Source organism: Candoia aspera, chromosome 15 (assembly GCF_035149785.1).
Source record: "Candoia aspera isolate rCanAsp1 chromosome 15, rCanAsp1.hap2, whole genome shotgun sequence".
In the NCBI taxonomy this organism is placed as follows: domain Eukaryota; kingdom Metazoa; phylum Chordata; class Lepidosauria; order Squamata; family Boidae; genus Candoia; species Candoia aspera.
In genome coordinates, this window is record NC_086167.1 from 12,977,192 (window position 1) to 13,000,732 (window position 23,541).

At 43.2% G+C, this 23,541-nt stretch overlaps 1 protein-coding gene across 2 annotated transcripts in view; it reads right to left on the bottom strand.

Moving 5' to 3' along the window:
• ADGRD1 (adhesion G protein-coupled receptor D1) overlaps positions 1-23,541 on the bottom strand; it is a 114,239-nt gene that overhangs the window by 24,290 nt on the left and 66,408 nt on the right. For both annotated transcript variants that reach the window (XM_063315564.1, XM_063315563.1), the window contains 5 exons: positions 21,109-21,212; positions 17,363-17,474; positions 12,470-12,623; positions 4,056-4,122; positions 3,537-3,603 (listed from right to left, as the gene is read on the bottom strand). In XM_063315564.1, coding sequence (XP_063171634.1) covers positions 3,537-3,603; positions 4,056-4,122; positions 12,470-12,623; positions 17,363-17,474; positions 21,109-21,212 — 504 coding nt within the window. The remainder of the gene's footprint in view (positions 1-3,536; positions 3,604-4,055; positions 4,123-12,469; positions 12,624-17,362; positions 17,475-21,108; positions 21,213-23,541) is intronic.

The following is a 23,541-nucleotide window of genomic DNA, read 5'->3' on the forward strand; positions in this document are numbered from 1 at the left end:
TTATGTCTTAGCATACCGGACTCAGTGATTGATAATCTCTGGATTTCTTTGAAATGCCCAGCGAGCCATCCTCTTCTTGAAAAACAAAACAAAATAACTCCAAAATGGGGACTCTTTCTGCTCCTTTTATTTGGGGCAGGAGGGAGAGGAATAGGTTTCCAGTCATCAAACTTTTAAAAAAATCAGTTGAACAAACTCCTGGAAACGCACACTCTTGATTTTAATGGGTTCTCCTTTATATGTCTTGCCAAGTACTTTAATGCACTCCATTGGAGTTAAGAGTTGACCAAGCTCTTGTCTGTCATCGTTAATAGACACTTGTGAGTTGCTGTAAATGGGAGATCCTTTATAAGGTCAGACAGGAAATCGTTTGGTGCGTGGTGCAGACAACATCTGTTGATGTTGTTATCGATTGAATTGGAAGGACCCAGCAGAAGCCGGATGAGCCGGGCAAAACATGAAAGCTACTGTTGGGTGGCTATTCCATATATCCCCTGAGATATTCTCCAAGCAGTTCATATTTGTGGGGTGGGGGGACTGCTCTGCCATGTCAGGGATAAAATCCAGGCAAAGGATTTGTATCAGAACACCTGTCACAGCTGTGACTGCTAAAGAATAGAAGGAAGGTAGGAGTGAAGGGTAAGGTTTTGGTGATTAGCTGTGATCCTTCTCAACAAGCTTCTTCCATTCATGTTCATTCTTTTCAAGTTGCCACATAGTTCCATGCCAGACTACTTCAAAGAAAGCACTAATGGCAGCTCTTTAAAATAAATGCTATTAAAAGGTGAAAGGCAAAGCTCAGCTCTCAGAAAATCCAGGGGCCCGAGGTGGTGTCCAGGACTATCTAACCCCCAAGACTGCATAGGCTGGAAGAGGAGTGTGGACAGTATCACATCCCTAGTGGTGGTGGAGGGGGGGTTCACAAAACCCCTTAACCCATTTCCTATCTGGACTGGAAATCCTGGTCTTGCTGGTTCCATTAGAAAGAAAAATCTCACTTGGGGGAGTGGGGCGGTCTTTGACGTCTTCTTTCCCAACGCAAAGAGCAAACCTGGGTGTTGGGAATATGATTGAGGCCAAGACTACAGTGAGAATCCAGGATCAGCGCTCTCCCCTTCAGAGCCCTGAACACAATTGCCTTATTGATACCCTCTTGTTCTTTCTTTTTTAAATGGACTGTTGTACAGATGGCATCATAACTTCATAAGTACATTAGTTCTAACAAATAAACCAAAATGTGCATGGTGGGGGGATTTACAGAAACTCCTACAAAGTAGCAATTTATGAGCAAATGCAATATACATAAGGGCCGGAAAATTTTGTCCATCCTGATCCTCCAAACTTAATAGCTTCTTCCAGGCTATTCAAATGCTATTAACACTGTGCATTAAACAGATGTTTGCATTTTCAGTACATTCTTCTTAGTTCTGGTGTGGGAAGGGAGGGAGGGAGGGAGGGAGGGGAAAAGGGAAGGAGAGGAAGAGGAGAGGAAAGAAGAAGGAAGAAGAAAACTGAGAGGAAGGAAGGAAGGAAGGGGAAAAGGGAGGGAGGAAAAGGGAAGAAGAGGAAGAAGAGAGGAAAGAAGAAGAAGAAAACTGAGAGGAAGGAAGGAAGGAAGGAAGGAAGGAAGGAAGGAAGGAAGGAAGGAAGGAAGGAAGGAAGGAAGGAAGGAAGGAAGGAAGAGGGAAAAGAGAGGTGGACAGAAAAGAGGGATGGAAGGAAAAGAGGGAAGGAAGGGGAAAAGGAGGGAGGGAAGAAAAAGGAAGTAGAGGAAGAGGAGAGAAAGGAAGAAAGAAGAAAATGGGAAGAAAGGAGGAAGGGGAAAAAGAGGGAGAGAGGGAGGGAAAGGAAAAGAGGGAAGGAAGGACACCCTACACACTCAGCTCAGCCGCAGTGTACCTGAGATGTCTTACAAAACCAGTCAATGCCTCTACTTTTAGTGACTATTTTTGTTGTTTGTTTTTTTAAATCTCAGCACTGTTACAAATTAGGACATGAGAAATACATCTCCTGTTCCCGTTTCAGACTTGCCAAACACACACCCACAAATGGACATCACAGGCCCTTGGAAATGATGGCCAATGGAGGTGTGAATGCTCAGTCAATATATTTATCCTTCCATTTGTCAGGACAGCCCATGGCTAGGTTTTCTTATCACAGGAGGACCAACTCAATCGATAAAAACATCTGAGCCAACAGTGCCAAGAATGGTCTAGAGAGAGGGACGGCTGCCTCCTTAATCTATCAAAAAAAGCCATCCCTTGCAACTTCGAAGAGCCATCTAAGTGATCAAGCCACGATTTGATTCAATTTAATGCGCGAATATAATTAAAGTACTGTAATACATTCATGTACCAGGAAGGCAGTCGTGAACCTGCAGCTCCTGCTTAGACAGATGACATTCATTACTGCCAACAGATGTGCCCAGAGCGGCTTTCGCAGTTAACAAAGTTGCTTTAACTCTCCTGTTCTGATTGAGTGTTAAAGCTGGGAGGTGTTGGCTATTGACTTGCAGAGCTAAGTAGCAGTCTATATGTTGCTTCCCATTCTTAAAGGGGGGGGGGGGGAGACAGGCTGTTTAAAACTGCAGTTGTAGAAGGAAATGTAGACGCTTCTGCCAATTGGCTTGTTCCCCAGAATGCAGAAGGAGAGAACCCTTAGCCAGAACCCCCTGTTTTTCACCCTTGTGAAGCAGGGGTTTATTAGGACCTCCTCGTTTGAATCTGGAAATGATGGGTTCCTTGCGCCCTCCAGGGAATTCATGCAGGCTTAGGGATGCTGTAGCAACACCATTCTCCTTTGTTCAACCTCACAATCCAAGAGATGGCCTCTGGCCATCTCAGATCCTTTATGGGGCAACGGAGGAGAACAGCTGGCTTAGTGTTTAGATAAAGTCAGGAGGAGCCTGGTAGTGTTTTTTCCAAATAGCAATTTTTATTACAAGGCATCAGATTTTGTGAGCTGCAGCTCCCTTCACAGATGCACCTGATGCATCTGGGGAAGTGAGGGCAGCCCACCAAAGCTGAAGGCTTTTAATAAGAGCTGTTGGTTGGAAAAGGTACTACAAGTAATCCTCGACTTACGACCATTCATTTAGCGACTGTTCAAAGTTACACCAGTGCTGAAAAAGGGGACTTACGACCAGTCCTTGCACTTCTGCCCGTTGCAGTCTCCTTGCAGTCATGTGATCAAAATTCAGGTGCTTGGCAACCAACATGTGTTTATGATGGTTGTAGCATCCTGGGGTCACATGATCACCATTTGTGACCTTCCCAGCCGGCTTCTGACAAGCACAGTCGATGGGGGAAGCTGGATTTGCTTAACAGCCACATGATTCACTTAACAGCCATGGCAAAAAGGGTGTGACTGCCTGGCTTAATGATGGAAGTTCCAGTCCCAATTGTGGTCATAAGTCAAGGACTACCTGTACCAGGGCTGAGCTCCATATGGCCAGGAATGGCTTGCAGTGATCAAGTGGAGCATCCCACCAGCCTCCCTGAAGCTTCTAAGGGAGAAGAGAGAAAAGGTATACATACCACAATTACGAACAGAGCTGGGCCCACAAAAGCCCAGATTGTACCACTCTCCAGTGAAAGCCAACAGCTGCAGAGAAAGAGGGAAAGATGTCGTTACAAAATAGCATGGGGGAGAATGTGGGTGTGAGTTCAAAACAGCAGTGAATTTAAAAATATGTAGCCGGGAGAAAGACCAGAAGCTGAAGTGCAATGGGCAACCTTTGGTGACCTTCAACAATTATTGGGGGAGAATACAGCAACCTGTGCTAGTTTTAACATGGTCTGGGTGTGGGAGAAAGAAAAGGCCAGAGACCTTATCTTCTGGACTTCAATTTCTACAATTCCCAGATACATTTGAGGGACACTGAATCAAGGAAACTGTGCCAGGATATGGATTCCTGGAGGCTGCCTAATGCTGGGACAGTTGGAACAAATGGGGATGAGTGACACCATCCACACAGTATACATTCTTCAGAGGAGCTATTAGATAACAACAACAACAACAATAATAATTTATAGTTTCTTATTTCCAGAACTTACTTGTTGTCTTCTCCATAGCTTTCCACAGCTGTGGTTATGGAAATGACACAGATCAGGAACGGGCAACCTGCAGAATTGAAGAGGCAAGCATTAGCATCTTCCTCAGAAGACAAAAAAGAAAGGGTGGCAGTTCAGGAAAGCTGATAGGAAACCAGTGAATAAATGTGGTTCTTCTATTACTATGAAAATACCCATGTTCTTCTTTGACTATATTTGCTTTTCCTTGCCCTCAGTATAGTTCTCAGAATAAGGCACTCATGGTCCTGAACCCAAAAACAGTTGTCCATTAGGGTAGTCCAGGTTCAGATGTATGGGAAGACTGATGGGGGCAATTCATATTTCTTCAGAGGTACTGGCTATTATGGAATATTAGCATTAATTGAAGCGAATATTTGTAGCTCAGGGTTGAACTGAGAGAATTCAGTTCAAAGCTCTCTGAGCCTTGTTGTTTTCCTGCAGACATTTCATTGCCAGACTAGGCAACATCTTCAGTGCGAAGGTGTCCTTCTGTCCTTGACGCAAGGCAACCACATGATCACTGGTGACAGATGGCTGAAATTTGCTTTAGTGGTAGGCTTTGCACTGCAAGGATGATGCCACGCACTGAAGATGTTGCCTAGTCTGGCAATGAAACGTCTGGCAATGAAACATCTGCAAGAAAACAACAAGGCTCAGAGAGCACCAAGGACTCCACAATATTAGCATTGAAAGACATGAGTTGTGAGCCAGGATGCTCATCCTTTGTGAAATTCACCAGCCATATCACTAGACAGGCCTTGGGGGAATCATGACTGCAGAACCCAGCAGCTACAGGAAACAGCAACGCAACTCAACTTGGGATCACCCTGTCATGTGGTCGACGTTTTAATAGCCGCAATCTTTGATCACATTTTGCAAGGAAATGTTAGGGGGGTATGTATGTGTGTGTGTTTCACAGTTGGCTCCCTCTTCATTATCGGTGTTGCTAAAAAAAAGACAGATTCCTGGCAAAGTGTTGCAAATTCAATTACAAAAGCATGAGGTACATAATAGAAAACTAGCAGGATTACTGGAAACAAAGCAAGCCTAAAATCAATGTACAATAGCAGTGGAAGAAGTGAGCTAGATACTGCTCCTCTTTCATGTATTTATAAGCTCTAAAAAGGGGTTTTCGAAGAGACCTGTAAGCAGTGGTGTGGCAGGGAGTGCTCTGCTTTGAGAACGACTTGAGTAAATCACCCGCTTGGCGATGCTACCTGAAGCATTCCAGCCTTCTTGCAACTAAAAGGGAAGCAATGGCATTGGGTCACCCCCACACACATTGGCTCTGACAGCCTCTCTGAAGTGCCCAGAAGGGGCTTTTTCTGACACTTGTAGGACCTCTCGGAAGCTCTTCCAGAAAGAACCAATCAAGATCATGGAGCAACATAACCTATCTGGTCAAGGCAAATCACGTTGCTTCCGCAAGGCTGCCTGGCGTCACCCTCGCAGTGCCAAGCCCACCACAAAAGCAAATTTCAGCCACCTTTCACCAGAGTGATAAACCAACAAATCATGTGGTTGCCTCGAGTTAAGGACAGGAGGGCAGCTTCTTCCCATTCTGCATACGGACTGACAACTTAAGCTTCCTTCAACAGTGATTCCGAGGTCATGAACATTAGAACGATGTATGTGCATTGAAGGAGTTTGAGCTTGTCCTGTTGAACACATGTTCCTTGAAGGTTCTATCATCAGAAGAACTTCTTACAGGAAGTCCTGGAATTATTATGGCTAGGCTAGCAACAGGAATCACGTTCTCTTTCCCTTCCCAGCAAGACAAGCAATAAGCACTTTTATCCCCTGCCAATCCAAAGTAAGGGCAATCAGAAAGTGGAGGTGTTGCCCTCACTCTTGATTGTCTATGTTTTGCATCAGGATGAAAATGACAGTTTATTTAGCAGCAATCAACTGAAGAGAGCAGCTAAGGTTGTCACAGTATAGGGGCAGTAATTTCTTTCTTACAGTTAAAGTTTTCTCAGGAGTAACCCATACCCTCAGAAGGGTAGGTAGAATGTCATGTTAACAAAGGGCTGAGCCGTTCTTGATCCGGCAACCCATATGGGAATGACTTTGGGAGGGCAGCAAAGGCCACTGAGGTGGCAAGGCTTGGAGACAGACATATCTGGAGCACCTTATATTGCCTTCTGCATTTTAGAAAGAGCTGCAGTGACTGGGGAAGGGCCACTTCAGCACTGGTTGTGAAGGTCTGCTCCGCAAGGTGTTCGTCTTCCAGAAAAGAAGCATTAAAGGAAAGCTTGGTCTGACTGCAGATATCCAGCATTCCTGTCTCTTTCAGAAACAGGACTGCTATAGCAATAAATCAATTGTTGGCTTAGAGCGGTGAAAGGGTATTCAATCTGGCCTGTCTGAACAGGGACAGACATCTTCCAGATCAGGGGATACTTAAGTAATCTCCCCCTCCCTCCCTCCCTCCCTCCCTTCTCTCATTAGGTAAGAAACTGAAGCCAAGCTATTGTTGACATCACTGGAATGAGCTTAAAACAATAGAATGAACTTGAAATAACCAGAGACATCTGCCACAATGATTACAAAATGAGTACATGCACAGGGACACACTGTTCTATCTACACTGCCATACTTGAGTCTTGACAACTGATACAAGCGCATAGGATGCAGCATTTGTGCGATGACATCAAACGCATCTTGCCACTGGCCTCCCTTGCTCGTCCTGCAGACGTCCGTGGAAGGACTCCAGTCCTCCCTCAAATCTAAAAGAATAGAAAACTCTAGATCCATCTGATCTACCCATTTATGTGTGGTTGCCCCATCTATTGTGGGTCTCACTATGCTGCATCACGGCCACCACCCAACTGCAGTGCATTTCCTGAGTTGGGGGACAAACTTTCAACATTTTCCACCCTCTCTGCTTCATCAAGCAATTTTATCTCACTGGAGAGAATGTCCTTTGAGTTCCTTTCTTTTCTTCTTAAACAGATAGGGCAAAATATCAGTTTAAATGGGAGCTTCTGAGTTGGAATAGAGCTTAAGCATGGGGAAAAAAAACAATAAATGCCCACAAATATTCCTGTTACTTCTGAAGACAGTTTGGCCAAGGTGTTAAATAGCCGTAACCTGGCCGATTCTCCAAAGTACATTTCAGATGTTCCTGTGGTTTAACTCGATTATCTATCAGCTTAAAGTTGCATCGGAGAAGAAAATTAAACAGAGAATTTCTTGGCAAGATAATAAAACTTATGCAGATGAAATGCAGGCTAGCCAACTGGATAACTGGGGAAATAATTCTGGGCATGTAGCAGGGTCTGCTGTTCAGGTCCTCCCTCTTTTGGGGGCAGGGTGTATGTAGTAATCGAATATGAGAAGATAAATTGAGTAAAATCCAGGCAGGATTTGGTGGATCACTATGGCTAAATGCAACTGGGATTTGGCTAATCTGAAATAAACAGATTGTCTCAGTAAGAATCAACCACTTGAGACACTGCAAAGAATTAAATCCATTTAAGGTCATAAAATTGGAATTGCTGTAGGATATCTGTGTGTGTGTGTGTGTGCGTGTCCTCATTTCAATGCTTGGCTGGAAGCTTAACAGCGATAGATTTGCTATAATAAGATATGTTCAAAATTATTATCCAACAGTTGAGATATTAAAAACAGATACATTATGATCTTACTTTACTTGTGCAAAGTTGTAACTACAGAACGACCACAACTGGGACCAGAATTTCGGTTGCTAAGTGAAGCAGTCATTAAGTGAATCTGATCCAATTTTATGACCTTTTCTGCATTGGTCATTAAGCAAATTACCACAGTCATTACGTGAACCACGTGGTTCTCAAGCAAATCACACGGTTCCCCATTGATTTTGCTTGCCAGAAGCCACCTGGGAAGGTAGAAAATGGTGATCATGTGACCGTAGGACATTGCAATGGCCCTTTGGAACATCCTTCCCCTGGAAGTGAGGTTGGCCTCCTCTCTTCTGGACTTCAGGAAACGGCTGAAGACCTGGTTTTGCCACCATGCCTGGAGTGGGGAGAGGAAAAGCCACGCTTGGGGCTAGTTGGCTCCCTAGTCCTGCCGGGACCAGTTCCGGTCCCCTTTGGGTGGAATTAGATCTGCCATCACTTGGATTTTATTATATTTTATATGTATATTTATTGATATTATTCTGATTTTATTGTATTTTATACTGTTTTATTGTGAACCGGCCAGGGTCCCCCAAGTGGAGGAGATGGGTGGTAATAAAAATATGACAAACAAACAAATAAATAAATAAATGCAGACCGGTTGCCAAGCACCCAAATCATGATCACATGACTGTGGGGACGCTGTGACGGTTGTAAGATCGAGGACCGGTCGTAAGCCGTATTTTTCAGCACTGTCATAAAATCCGGACCATCACTAAATGAATGGTTGTTAAGAGAGGACTACATGTAAGCTGAATATGGAATCCGCTCATAGTGTCTTGATTTGATACTTGTGTACAGCAGGGAGAGTGACAGACTGTTAATGAGTGCAATGAAAATACTTTTGTTATTGCTATTAACAATATAATCGGTTTCCAAACATTATTGGTAAAATAACCTGGTCCAGAAAAAGTCTCCCCCCGCCCCACTGCCACCTTAGCTTTAGTTCCCTTTCCCATCTATTTTTTATACCTAACCTGCCTTCCTTTTTTTGATGAAAAGCCCTACTTTGTCAGGAGGGTGACTTTGGATGCCAAATGCCAAACACATGGAATTCTGTACAGCTGGAATTACAGCTGAGTCACAAGTACATCAAATATTAAATGAATCATAAAAAAGCCATAAAGACTGCACTTTTCACATTGAATTCTGGGGATGAGAACAAATGGGTTTCTTGAGCAATGGCTGCTACTGTTGAGCCTCATATTTCTTCAATGTTCTTTTCTTGTCCAAAGATCTGGAGGGATGGTTGGAAGTATCCATTCCTGTTTCTGCCCTTCCGCTTCATGTTATTTGCTTCTTCTCTCCCCTATGACTATTATTAGACTTTTTTCTTTTCTTTTTTAAGTTCTTGGAAAATGTCTTCAGTGCAACCTGCTTGGAGTGGAGCACGAAGACAAGGAGGGGAAATATGACTTTTGATATAAATAGGACGGCATTTCAATAGCAAATGCAATGAAATGCAAAGGCCGCCATAGAGTCGTTCTACAAAACACTTATTTAAACAGGAAAAGATTTTGCCAAGATACTTGTGGATCGTCATTTAAAAAATACTCATGTTTAAATTTTTATTGAAACTTTTAAAAAAGAAGATAAAAACTAATACAAATGAATACACTGTAAGGAAGAAAAAAGAAAAAGATAGAAGGCAATGGGAAAGCAAAGAGGGAAAGGAAAGGAAAGGAAAGGAAAGGAAGTTGAAGAAAAATAGAAAAGAAAGAGTAAACATACAAAGAAGTAGCTTCCGATATTTTTCACAGCAGTTATAAGTATGATCATATTTTAACCTCTCTCTCTCTAAAACAGTGTTTCTCAACCTTGGGAACTGTAAGATGGGTGGACTTCAACTCCCAGAATTCCCCAGCCAGCCATGCTGGCTGGGGAATTCTGGGAGTTGAAGTCTACCCATCTTAAAGTTGCCAAGGTTGAGGAACACTGCTCTAAAGTAACATCACAACACAATTCTTTCTCTAATCTATCCTGCCTAATCATCAAAGCCAAAGATCACACATTCATTTTTTTTTTCATTTTTACTCAAAAAAGTCCATAAGAGGTTTCCAGTCCCCAATAAATGTAGATGGTGTCTTTTCTAATCACATGGGGTGAATTAATCTTGACTAAAATGAATTCTACCCATTAGGGCCAGCTTAGTCCCTAGGAACTGACCCCAGAGAATAATGTATGGGATGGTGGCATCGAAGCAAGCAAAGATATGAGGAAGTTCTACCTCTCTTTAAAGTTTTACGCCTGGACTTAGTTCTTCTGAGCCGAAATCCAAACAGGCAGCCAAGCAAATTAGTTAATAAATAAATCATTGCATCAGGAAGGGAGCTACAGTTTGATGCAAAAAAATCTAATAGCGACATTTCCCTTCTGATATTCTGGGTCACTAAGCATGAGCTAATTACTCGCAAAAGGAGTGAGCCAGAAGCAGAAGGATGTGGGACTTGAGAAATGTTCTCCAAGTGGGTTATGCTGGTTGTCTTGCGATGTGGCTCCAAATCCCATTGGTAACAGGGCAATTTTCTGATAAGAATTTGAAAGGAGGGAGGGACTTCCCCAGTGCTTCCTCCCTGGGGGGAGAAAAGCCTTCATGTTGCTCTTTGCATCTGGCAGATTGTGAAGATTTAAGGATGATTCTCTGTGTCATGGTTCCTGTTTCAATGTTCCTGTGAGCATCGTAACCAGTTCCCATGCCATGCTGGTGCTGACACGTGTTACTGTTCGGGAGGGCACTGCTCTTGTTCTTTCGTTCCAGGCACTGATGTGGGGGCTTTGGTTGTCTATTTGGGTTATCTCGCCTGTTCAAGGACACTTTCCCGAAGACCGTCAGGAACCGTCAGGAACACCTGCAGGCTGCGGGGAGGAGACTCTTTTTGACTCTGGGGGGAGGGATTGGAACTGTCTAAGCTTTAATTGTTTGAAAGACCGGCGCTTTTGCCATCCTCAGCTTTGCTCTTGAACCTGCATACTATCCAGTACTAAATCAGAGATCCATAAGCTTCTGTTGTGAGTCTGGTTGGAAACTTGGGTAGGCATTCATCACACTCTGTCATTCACAGAGCTGTGTCTTTATGCCCATCTGATCCTGCATCAGCCTTCCAAATCCTACCTATGGGGGGTTCACAGCAGCACTCAGCTAAATGTCTTCCATCACTCCTTTCAGAGGAGGAAGATCAGAAGAAGGTGAATGAGAAGGAGGAAGAGAAGGAGCAGCAGAGCATTTGATGGGAGACAATAATCCATGTGTGTGACGTTCAGTAGAAGATAACGGACTGCCACTAAAAAGAGTTTTGATGAGAGAAGAAAGGACCAAGGGATATTTTATCAGCAGTTAATCACCAGAACAACTATCAGAGTATTGAAACAGTGTCATCTCCCACAATTATCGACCCAGATCCAGATCCAGATCCTAATATTTTTATTGGTTCTTTTTATACTGTAGCTGTCCACGCCCAGTGAGGTAGACCAAGTGGTACCCGATTTATCAAATGATCTCCCCAGATAGGCTTCCCTAACATCTCTATATATGGTCTCTCTAATGCCAAATGAACGTCCTTTTAATTTCTTTTTAGGGAATTTGTTTTAACACTACTAAATATTTTGGTTACTGTTTGAATTATGTTCTGACAACTATCATTCTTTTTCAGCTGTGTGTTGCTGCAGCTTTTATGATTTTATATTGGCTTTGTTGAAATGGTATTCTGAGCAAATAGGAATCTGTTTCAGGGAACTGGAGTTGTCGGGCAATTCTTCTTCTTCTTTAGAATAATTAGGATTATTAACCTGATTAAAAGGAGCAGAAAGCTTCCTGTTTGGCACGTGGCAGCAAAGCTGGAAGAAGGGGCGCAGGTTGATCCCGTTGGAATTTATTTGATTCCATTTATTTTATCTTGTTCCCACACTCTGCCCCTAATATATACAATTGGGTTTCCCTTCTTAATTAGAGGATTGGCCCACAAAAAGTAGATAAGCATGCACGCTAATGGAGAACTGCATTTCAGTTCACAAGTGGATGCAACTTTAGGAATACTGGGTATTCCTAAAAAGCAAAGATTTCTTTCTGGCTTCTATCCCTATTTGTCAGGCTTCCCAGGTGGACCTGGGACAGGAAACACGACCAGATGAGCAGATTCTACTTTATTGTAAAGCTACATTGACAGAATCTTCCAAGTCTGAAAGTACAAATGTCACCCCCGTCTCCTTTACAGCCCAAGAAACTAGGGAGGGTCCCTCCTGAGCCTCTTTTCCCTCCCACTGTCTAGCTGCAGGCTATGCTGTCTCTTATCTGACTGCTAGGCAGCATCTCTTGGGCCAGTCTCCCAAGGTCTTTTTCACATACCATTATATCACCCTCACATTCAGGCTCATTCCCCCCATCTCCTTTACAGCCCAAGAAACTAGGGAGGGTCCCTCCTGAGCCTCTTTCTATGCCCATTATGCAGCTGTGGGCTATGGCCTCTCTTATCTGACCGTTCCCTAGGAAGCATCTCTTCGCCCAGTCTCCCAAGGTCATTCCCACATACCCTTACACTATATGAATTCTGAGATGGCTTCCCCATCATAGGGGAGTCTGGAGGTTGAACGTCACACATCTGGAAAAGAAAGTTGGAGGACAGCTGTATAGCCCCATCAGATCTGAAGGTCGGCTTTCAGGAACCTACATCTACACCCATGAGGTGACAATGAATGTCTTTTTTTTTTCTTTTAAGGATGAAACAACACCCTACTTACCCCATCCAATGCCATAGTAGTACAAGTGCTTGCTCTCCTCAGATCCAAACACTTTGATCACCATACTGTAGAGATGGAACCCTTCCACCAGCATCCAAGCAAAGGTGCTCAGGAAGAAGAAGTGAAGGAGAATTGCCAAGATTTTGCAGGGTATCTGCAGAGAAGCCAAACCACGCAAACAGGAAAGGTTAGGGGAAGAATTCCTCTGATATGTGCAGTCTTTGCACCAGGTGGTAAAAATGGGTTGCACCTATTTCTCTCAATAATAGATGCAATTCCATGGTGCCCACTGTCTGGAATCTCTCTCTCTCTCTCTCTCTCTCTCTCACACACACACACACATACACACACACTCTCATACTTGCCCCGATCCTGCTGGCCTTTCTCAAGGCATCAAAAACCTGGCTTTGCTGTCGAGCCTATAATGATATGTGGGAAAGACCTTGGAAGACTAAGTCAAGAGATGTTGCCAAGGGAACCGTCTGATAAGAGACAGCTTAGCCCGCAGATGGATAATGAGGTGGGGCAAGAGGATCAGAAGGGACCCTCCCTAGTTTCTCGAGCTGTAAAGGAGATGGCAGGGGGGAGAGAATTGTACTTTCAGACTTGCAAGACTGATGTCAGCCTTACCAGGTAGACCAGACAGGAAATACGACTAGAGAAGCTAATTCTACTTTATTGTAAAGCTGCATTAACAGAATCTTGCAAGTCTGAAAGTACAATCTCCCTTCCATCTCTTTTACAGCCAAGAAACTAGGGAGGGTCCCTCCTGAGTCTCTTGCCCCAGCCACTATCCAGCTGTGGACTAAGCTATCTCTTATCTGACTATTCCTTGGGCAGTGTCTCTTTACCCCGCCTCCCAATGTCTTTTCTCACACACCATTACAGAGCCTGGGATCCTGCCAGTACGGGTGAACCCATTTCATGGTTGATTTGGAGTGTTAAAAATGTTCTCAGCTGCTTCTCTATGCTATTGACGCTGTTTCCCCCCCCCCCTAAGGTTGATTGTTTAACCTGCTTTTATTTCTTTTTTAACTGTTAGCCACCCAGAGTCATGTACATGAGAGAGGCGGCCATATGAAGGGATTGAATAAATAAATAAATAAATCCCCTAGAAAGTAAGTTTCAGATTTATTAAATAAATAAACGAACTGATTCCATGGAAATCAATATGTTGCAACCCTGCAAAAATGAATCCAGCTTCTACTCTCTCAAGCAGCCTCAGACGAGTCATAGGTGGTCATCAAAAAGAAACAGATACCCTCAGAGATGCGTGAAAGACTTGTTTAAATTGCTGTAGGTGGACAGAAAACTGGATTTATGAGCCATGACAGTAACCCAGAGGGGCTGGATATAGAATCTGCCACCCTGGATGCCATTTCCCCCCATACTGGTTCTTTGTCCCAACCCTACTTCAGCCTTGTCTAATTTTTCATTTCCTTCTTTCCCATCAACTGGAATCCAGGCAGGGAGAAATGTCTTCTTGTTAGAGAAAGCCACATGGGTTGACACACAACCTTCTCTTGGTCAATGGTATTTTTCCAAGCTTCCATAGGTCATAGTCTCTGCTATGCCCGTCACACATGCGCTTTGTTCTCCTGATTTGAGGAACTGAGCTAAGCTTTCCACACAATGCTGCAACCTAGACAAACATTCTTAAGTTGCTTAGCAACTGGGTGACTCAGCTTACCTAGGCAACATTCACTATAATGTCACCTAGTTGCCTTGCAACACCAGAATTACTCTTTTCCCCAAGGCTGAACCCTTGCTACATAAGACGGAAGGTTCAAGGGGACTCTCCACCCACGCCTTCTTCCATGTTGCCTAGATATTTTTTATTTTCTCTTGAGTCCAGCACAGCTCCTCAAGACTTCATGGACATATCTGGATGGATATGTTTTGCCATTCTCTTGTCCCAGGAATATTTCTTGACTTTTCGGTCTAGCCTACACTGCTGGGACTTTCAGTTTGATTTTGGGAGATCAGCCAAGGTTCACTAGATGCTCCCACCCACTATAGGCTTCCTGGAGCAGTAGCGTACCCATAATTGTGATGGTCTTATTTGGTCAACTAAATTTCAGACAGGGACAATGAGATGGTCCTTCTGTGGACTATTCACATCAATCCGAAATCAAGAGGTAACTGATCTAAGCTGAGGAAAGATGTCCACCTATCTATATGGATGTGAGCAGAGCAGGATTCACAGTGGTATGGACTTCTCATGCAGAAGCTTCTTCCATATTCACTTAGGTTGGGAAAGGCTAGTCTTGATCAGGAGTTTGGAATTTAAAACCCTCCAGATGTTGCTGGACTACAGCCTCAGGCCGTCCCAGGCAGCATGGTTAATGGAAGGAGATTTGATAGCTAAGCAATATCTAGAGGTTGATATACAGTATTTCTCCTCTCCTTGTCTAGATTATTTACAGTAAAGTCAAGGGTTAAGCAAAGGTCACCAATATCTTTAATCTCCATAAATTTAATATGTCATTAGAATTGAAGGAAGGTGCCCAGAAACTAGGTAGGACAAAGGAAAGGGTTGGGGTTCAGTTGGGTTGGCAGATATTGGGGTAAATCACTTGCAAAAAAAAGAAAAAGAGAGAGAGAGATGCATAAAATTGTACTTTCTAGGGGAGAAAGGCAGCAGAGATTGTATCAACCTCACACAGACTTTTTACAAAGCAATTGCAAACTAATGTCAAAATGGGTCAAAATGAATGTAAGGCTGGAGGAGAAAAAAACACAGATTATTAAGTTCCCTAGTACTACCCACCTATTTCTGTCTTGCTTTGTTCTTTCACTGCTTAACTGGCAGCATGTGCAACAGCAAATAATAATAATAATAATAATTGTGCAGCACTGCAAGAGAAAAAATGGCAGCTTCTGCACTCCATCCCCTTAAAGTGACTAACAGAAAATTTTGCAAACTGCTGTTACTATTATTGTTTTTTTCTAGGACTGGAAAGAGGCAAAGAAAAAGCTCAGATAGAACGTTATGTTCAATGAAATTAGGAGTGTATTTTGTATGTGGGGGCTGAGCATGTTTCATCAACGTTCACACACATGCAAGAGAAAACCACAGGAATCATAATGTCAGGGAGTATCACTGAAAATATCCCCCAATACAATCCCTTCTTCACATTTTATTGCCTATCTGCTGTGTTTTTCTTCCAATTAAATGAAGATAAAGGGGTCCAAGTTTCATCAAATGCCAGGCGAATTTCCGATGAAACCGCATAACTATCATTATGGCTATTAATAATATTAATTATCGAGTTAAACAGCAATGTCTCCGCGATGATTAATCTCTGCCTTTATTTTTCAATGCAAAGCACCCAAAGTTAAAACACAAACATTTGTCAAGTTTCATTTGTACCGACGACTGTCGAACAAATGTGAAATGAATAACCTCCTGATTTAAATGCCAGCAGCATTATATGGCTGTCACCACAGCAGCCACCATTTAATAAAGTGGTGACAAATTGTCTAAAAATAAAGAGTGGCCCACTTCAAAGGGAGGGCTTGTATTTCAGAAGAGGAGGGGGTGCGGAATGGTGTGACAATGTGGTCTGTCAAAAAGTAACAGCCCGGCAGTCCAGGAATGTTCAGTTTAGGTAAAATTGGGTGGGAAGAGACAAGTAGGTAGCTAGGCCTTGAGGCATGCTCAGATGATCTGCGTGCCTTTCTCTGCCATTGCTGGGTTTATGTGCAAGCCAAAAGCAAAGGGTGCCACGGGTGCCACCCTATTCTCCAGAAAACCATGGAAGTGTAGGAAAGTGCTGAATTCTCTCAAAAGGAGCAACGTGTGATGCAAACACAATGGTCCCATCTGATGCAAGACTTTATCATCAGATCTCCACAATGATGCATCAACCTGGACAGAATCCCTATCAGAAGAACAATAGTTGGCTTTGATGACAGGTGAGAAGACGACAACCAGCAGCAAGGTGGATGGACTCAGTTACAGCGGTGATGAGTGCACTGTTGGGAGACTTGAAAGGAAGGTTAGAGATAGATCATCTTGGAGATCGGTCTATGTGGTCACTAGGAGTTGAGAATTACTTGATGGGACATAGTCAAACAATTGATGACAAGTAGCACTGAAAGCACTCAAAGAAAGGAAGAGTGACTTGCAAGGGTTTCACTTCTCTTTATCAAGTTGTCCTATTCCTGCCCTTCAACTCCCTAAAACGATGGCCTTTGAAGCTGGGCTGAGAGTCATGCAGTTCTACCTGGGCATGACAAGAATTGAGGTGTCCAGTGCTGGAGGCTTTGATAGATGAGCAAGAAAAAGTTTTCCAGTGGGCCCTGCCAAGTATAAGTACCAAGTGTCAGCAAGTACCAGAGCAGAAGTTCATACCACTGGGCACTTTCCAGATGTTTTGAACTGCAACTCCCAAACAGCAGGGCCAAATGGTGAGGAATTTTGGAAGCTGCAGCCCAAAACATATGAAGGACACCAGGTTGCCTACCCCTCTTGTATTCAGCATGGATGGAACCCAAGGTCCAAGGTACACTTCCTAACAAGACAAGAACTTTATTGAATCATGGTAAAGCCTGTTCAGTTCAATTTTCTGCTCCCCCAGTGGCCCAGAATGAAACATTCATAAGAAAGGAGTAAGTTCAACAAGATCTTCTTGTCCCTAGGTCCCTAGTACTTAGTGGTGGAAAGCCATCCTTGTTTCACAACTTGATAAACCATGTTTCAGGAGAGGACCCCACTGGTAATTTTTTAAAAAATGTATTAGAAGTTTGCAACTTGTCTGGGAGCATAGCAGTCTCCTGAGTTCCTTCTCCCCTCCTCCTCTTTATTATTATTTTTAAAAATCTTGGGCAATTAAATGTTATTACCCTGAATTCCCATGGGTTATCAGATGCCATCTCCATTTCACTTACCATCCCAGGGTCAAACTGGAAGCTGATAAGGAGCAAGATCTGAGCAACCAAGACAGCAAAGGAAAGATTGGCATGGATGTGATAACGCTGGTTACGGATGGTACTGACAGAGCTGAAAGAAAAAAATATTCATTGGTATTCTGAAAACAAAAATTATACATTCTCTTTACCACATGAAATCTTCAATGTTCTATGACTCCCTAAAAGTGATTTGCAAAACCATACACCTGCTTGGCTTTTATAGGTAGTCCTCATTTAACAACCACAATTGGGACTGGGATTTTGGTTGCTAAGTGAAGCAGTCATGAAGTGAGTCCAACCTGATTTTACGACCTTTTTTGCAGCAGTCGTTAAGTGAATCACAGCAGGCATTAAGCAAGCCACATGGTTATTAAGTGAATCATGCAGTTCCCCATTGATTTTGCTTGCCAGAAGCCGGCTGGGTAGATCGAAAATGGTGATCCCATGATCACAGGATGCTGCAACGATCATAAATGCAAACCGGTTGCCAAGCGCTCAGATTGTGATCATGCAACCACAGGGACACTGTGATGGAAGTGTGAGGACTGGTCATAAGTTGTTTTTTTCAGCACCATCATAAGTCTGAACTGTCACGAAAGAAATGGTTGTTAAGCGAGGACTGCCTATAGCGACAAAATTCAGTGGCCAATGAGGTGGCCAATGTTTCTTCACATTCTGTTCCACAAGCTGGAGACATTTTGCACATCCGCAGTGTATGCTGGGAAGCTTTCTCCTACTACTGGATGTGCTGGACCAAGCTGACACAGGGTGCCCATCCAAGCAAATGCCTTGCTTTGCACTCTCCAAAAGAAGAACTGTGTTAAAGTGCATAGCACATCATCAAGTCCAGTCCAAGTGGCCTTGCACAGGCCTCTGAGGAACACTTGGCCAACTTTTTGGACTATCCTTTTGTCCCTATCCTCTCCTTTTTGTCACAACCCACCAGAGGGCATATTCTGAAGGAAGTGAAAACTTGTACCCAAACCAAGCTCAGAGAACCCAGTACGACAGCCTCGAGCTCTGTGTTTTTTCCGCCATGGCTTGTACACCCTTTTGTGCTGGTTTGGCTGGCCTTCACAAATGCACGGCCCATTTTAAACGTTAGTCTGGCGGATCAAAAAAGCTATCACTTTTGCTTTGTTTTTTTGTTTTGTTTTTTGGGAAGGGGGTGGTTGTAATTTGGAACAAAGCTGATTTGCAAACCTGTTTAGCATTTCCCCCCTTGGATCCCTTTCAAGAGAGTTTTACGAAGGAAGGGGGCTGTGGGTTCATAAACACCTTCACCGCAAGAGATAAGCCATGCTCAGTAACGGCAACCATTGTTCAGTGGAAGATAAATTATCTAGTAAAAGATACATTACGTACATTTAAAAGAGCCTTCCAGAGAGGAACAGGACAACAATCTAGAGGAACAATGGAGGATCTCTTGTCATCCATCTGAGTGGAACATCAAGATCAACTCCATTCTGCCGTCCAGCCTTCCATCACTTCTACGCCAGATGTGGTGACATCTCCCCCTCTCTAACCTCTTAATGAGTCCAGCCCTCTGGTCAAGAAGGCAAAGTTACAAAATTAAGTTTTAGTTGGAATAGTGTCTTCCTAAAGGTAGCCCTGCCTAGCCCTTGTGAAATGAACTTTTGAAATATCACCTAGATTTCCTTGCCTTTTAAGTCTTCTGATAGACAGAGCGTTCCTGCAGGCCCAGACAAAATTTCTGACATTCAGCAAATTTGGAAACCTTGGGTCTCCCCTCCTCTCCCAAGGGCCTCTGGATTTAAGAATGCTAATTAAAACCAAATGAAAACCGGAAAGGTGTTTCTGTTCCATGTAAGGGATATGAATTCTTAGAACTTGCAGTTGCCCCTTGCAAGTGCCATGAGGGAAGGGGGAGTAATAAACATGACTATTTACCCATTTGTTTTTGGGTTTTCACCATACCCTTTTGTTCGTTAAATCAAGACACATCTCTCTTTGAGAGGAGAATCAATCTAAGTGGTTTTGTGTTAATACATTTGGGCCTGATCCTCTTCAGGTGGGAAAATAGGAGAAACTCACTGGAAGCAGATGAGGCTCAGGTTAAGTGAGCAAGATTGATAGAGAAGGCTATTTGCATATTCAGATGAAATCTGGCACTCTGTAAATACCTCAGTGTTGTATTTTTTGCCTAGTAGTGGCTCGGCTATATATATGGAAATAAGAGAAACGTATAACTAGCTCCCAAAAGCACAGTTAAATTTGCAATTTGGAAGACCAAGCAAATGTTCCTCAGAGGAACCATCTGGCCTAGGTACAATGACCATAAGCCTTGATATTTGCTAAGCCCGTGTGAATTAAGCAAAGTCTGATTTGAATGGCCAAGAAGATTTGGAGAATGGATCCAGTCTGATCCAGTGATTCAAAACCATTCAGGAAATCAATGCAATTGTGTTCAGATCAAATGGTAAACTGGGTGTGATTCCATTCAGATTTCTGAATCGAAGCATACATAGTTGTTTCTGCACCCCTGCAGGATCATCACTCAGATTGATTTGGAGGTATCTGATTGGTTCAGTCTGCCAAACCAACTTCAGAAATGTAAACAAATTGCCTTCCAGTTGAATCACGACACTGAATTTCGTACAGCTGTTGGACTTGCTGTGACTTCATGGAAAAGAGACTTCTCCATCTGACTTGCCCAGTAATTCTTGTTGACTGAAGCCCAGTAGGCCACGAGAATATGCCTCCTGAACATTCACACCAGGTATTGACATCACTTTCTCAAACTGGGGTCCTCTAAATGAGTTGAGACTGCAACTTTGAAATTGCCTGTTAGCATAGCCAGGTAGAGACTTCCTGGTGGATATTCTGGCCATTAAAACCCCCAAACACATAAATTTATTACACTTCTCATCTGCCTAACCACCAAAGGTCTCTGGACAACCCCTTTGGAGGACATTGGGTAGAGAAGGCTAAGTTGCACATCACCTTTGATCCACACCACTAGGGGATAACACAGTCTTCATCACCACAAAACCGTACCACAAAACTGTAGCACCATTAGGCCTTACAATGCTTTTGATTCAGTTCTCTTCCATAAAGACATTTTGGAGTGTGCCTAGGAAATGATTCTGAGAAAAGAGGGGGTTTATTTGCTTCTCCATGCCCTGCAAAGCACCATTTTTGCAGTCAGTCCAAGGCATTACATACACCTATCTATGGTGACGTCCTTACCTTACTTCTGCAAATCACTGGCCCTCCTATTAATCTCATCACTTTTCCCTTTCTCACTTCAGTATCTTGGGGTGAGGGACGAAGAGATGCTGCCACCTTTTCCAACTGGCTCACCCAAGATGCTTTAGGACTACAAGTCCTGAGTCTCCCCATCCGGCTGCACATTTGGGGACCTGTTGTTCTAAGCCTTCTGTGGGAACCCACAAGGGGAAAGCGTGGCTGCTGAAAATAGCCCAAGAATAAATGATGGGGAAGTAACCTGCTATTTTTTAAAAGCTTCCTGCTTCCAAGAAATTGAGGTAATTTAGACCAAACCCAACTGAGTGTTACTAATATATGTGGGGCATGTAATTAAAGCGGTTTAAGGAATTAATAACCTTTTTAGGAAACCCCCAGCACCTGAAAGCATCCAGTCCGATGGCCTGAAATGAAGTTGTTGGGTTTTTTTTTGAACTGACTATCTATATTTCCAGGGTGATATTGGCTCAGCAGGAAGAAAAGTTAAAATTACTCACGAGAGAATTGCAAACGTGGCCAGAGTGATAGTCAGACAGAAAATGGAGATGGAGCATCCTACGTAGCTGATAGAAGACAATGCCACCTTGTGTCCGTTTGTTAGCTGTACAAAGAGAGAGAAAGAGACAGATGATATTTAGTGATGCTTTATTGCTTCCCCCCCCCCCCAGTTATTAAAAAAATGTGTCCGGCAAATAAGGGTAGGCGCTCACACGTAAAACTTTTTTTAAAAGAAAAATATTAGAACATTCTCAGGAGAGAAAACAAGAACAGCTTCAAGGAAACGAGCAGAGCCAATCCATTTGACAGACATCTGGTAGTGATCAAGAGCTCACAGTTATTATGACAAAAACAGGAAAATAAACTTGGTTTTGAATGAGAAGAAGCCCTCTTCTAGAATCCCTACAGTTCTTGTTTTGAAGGTCAACTGTTCCCTATTTGTAATTTGGACCATTGATTGTTCTTACAAGAGGTATGTAATGTTGGTTATGTGCCATCAAGTTGGTTACGTGCCATCAAGTCAGTTTGACTCCCAGCGACCACATAGACAGATTTTTCTCCAGGATGATCTGTGCCCAACTGGTCCTTCAGATCTTCCAACCCTATGTGAACTTCTGCTTCTCATTTATTTAATGAGAATTACACGGATTTATTTTAATGTTTATCTTGGTCGGGACACTTCTTTGGAAGACAAAAAGGGGGGAAAGCAGTGGTGGTGGTAGTGAAGTATGCATTCCAAAAAGAACAGGGCGTTATTGATCGATACGGCCAGGTTTTCCAATCCGGGACTGAGGACGGCCTCTTTCACACAGCTCAACTTGGCGGCGGCTGGGCTCAGAATTGGTTGAAGTCCCTCAGACAACTACCAGCTGCTAATAAAACCGGGTTTGGTGGCCTTTTCTTTTGCTCAGCATGACACCAAAGAATATCCTGACTTGTTATGGTCTACTTAATTAGCATACAGGGATCACCACTCAAGGTCTATTCTGGAAAGATGAGTAGCCACAGGAGTGGACAGAAATTACTCCAGGAAGACTGCAGTCAAAAACCAAATTCTTTCCAAGAAAGCACATGCATTACTGTAGGCAATGAATCTCTTACAACCGGTTCCTGGGAACATGCTTTAGAGAATGCTATCCTGTTTATATTACGATCAGGAACTTCACATGGGAATTTGCTTGGCCACCGTAGGAACAGAAGACAGGACTAGGTTTTTGATCAGACTCAGCACACTCTTCTGCTATCTGTGCATCCTGCATCTTATTCGTATTGCACATACTAAAATGATTGTTACTGGAACCAGTATTAATTATGCTCATTAGCGTAGTGCAATGTTTCTGAAATAATTTAGAAAAGAGTTTCAGAGCACACAGAAGCATGGACATTGCTCTGTCTGCAACTCTTTAAGATGGCTGGTCTTTCCCTGGCGCCAGGGAACTCCCCTCTGAAGCAATGCCATCCTAGAAAATGATGCAGCTGCCTTAAAGGGTGGCAAATGGATGCTACATCTGCACTTCCACACACTTCAAAGCACCCTTTTAGAATCGAATTCCAAGCAGTGCACCACCATCGCACTAATGTTACATATGAACACGCTTCTACAGAATCGAAAACCTGCAAAGCAGCCTTATTCTGCCCACTTATGGCAAGTTCACATTGCCCCGTTACTTGATTTGGTTCCAATGCGGAGAGCTGGATTTGAATGTAAAGCAAATTTGCTTGAAGTCACTTTTAATTAATGAGGAAAAAAGAGAGCATTTAAGCAAAATGTTATTTCTCTTCAGGAGGGGAGCTCTATTTGTATTGTCAGTAATTGGCAGGAGCAGTTTCTCAAAAATGCAAGGGTATTTTTATATATTTATATATATACTAGAAAGTGGCATATCAATACACATGATATGCATTTCCCTGCTCTGAAATGCCCAACAGAAACACATTGTGCTTTTAGCATCACAGAATCAAGGTCTTTGTCTCTTTGTTTAACCTTCCCTGATGCTTTGCTGATTGACTGTTCATTCAAGGTTCCTACCCCAGAAAGATCTAATCTCTCCCTCAAATGGAAAATGGCTTTGCCTCGCAAATACGCTGCAAATCAAGGGTTGTATCAAAAGGCAGGAATGATAGCACACAAGATAAAATATCAGGCAGCGAAGGTGGAGGAAATTCAAGATTTGTTAAATGCCCTGGTTGGAAGGGCAAGGACAGTGGGTGGAAAGCAGCCAAGGAATTTCTCCAGAATTTATGCATCTGTGTTTATATTCAGAACATTTTCTCTTACGATGCATCTTACTGTTTTTTCGTTGAACCACGTAGGACCCGGCCTTCTGTTTCTTGTGTTCAGCTTCATAGGTGACATTAAGCCACGTTTACTTCCTTGCTTCAGCCTAGGGTAACATGCAAGGGTCTCTGAAGCCAGGATGGTGAACTAAGAA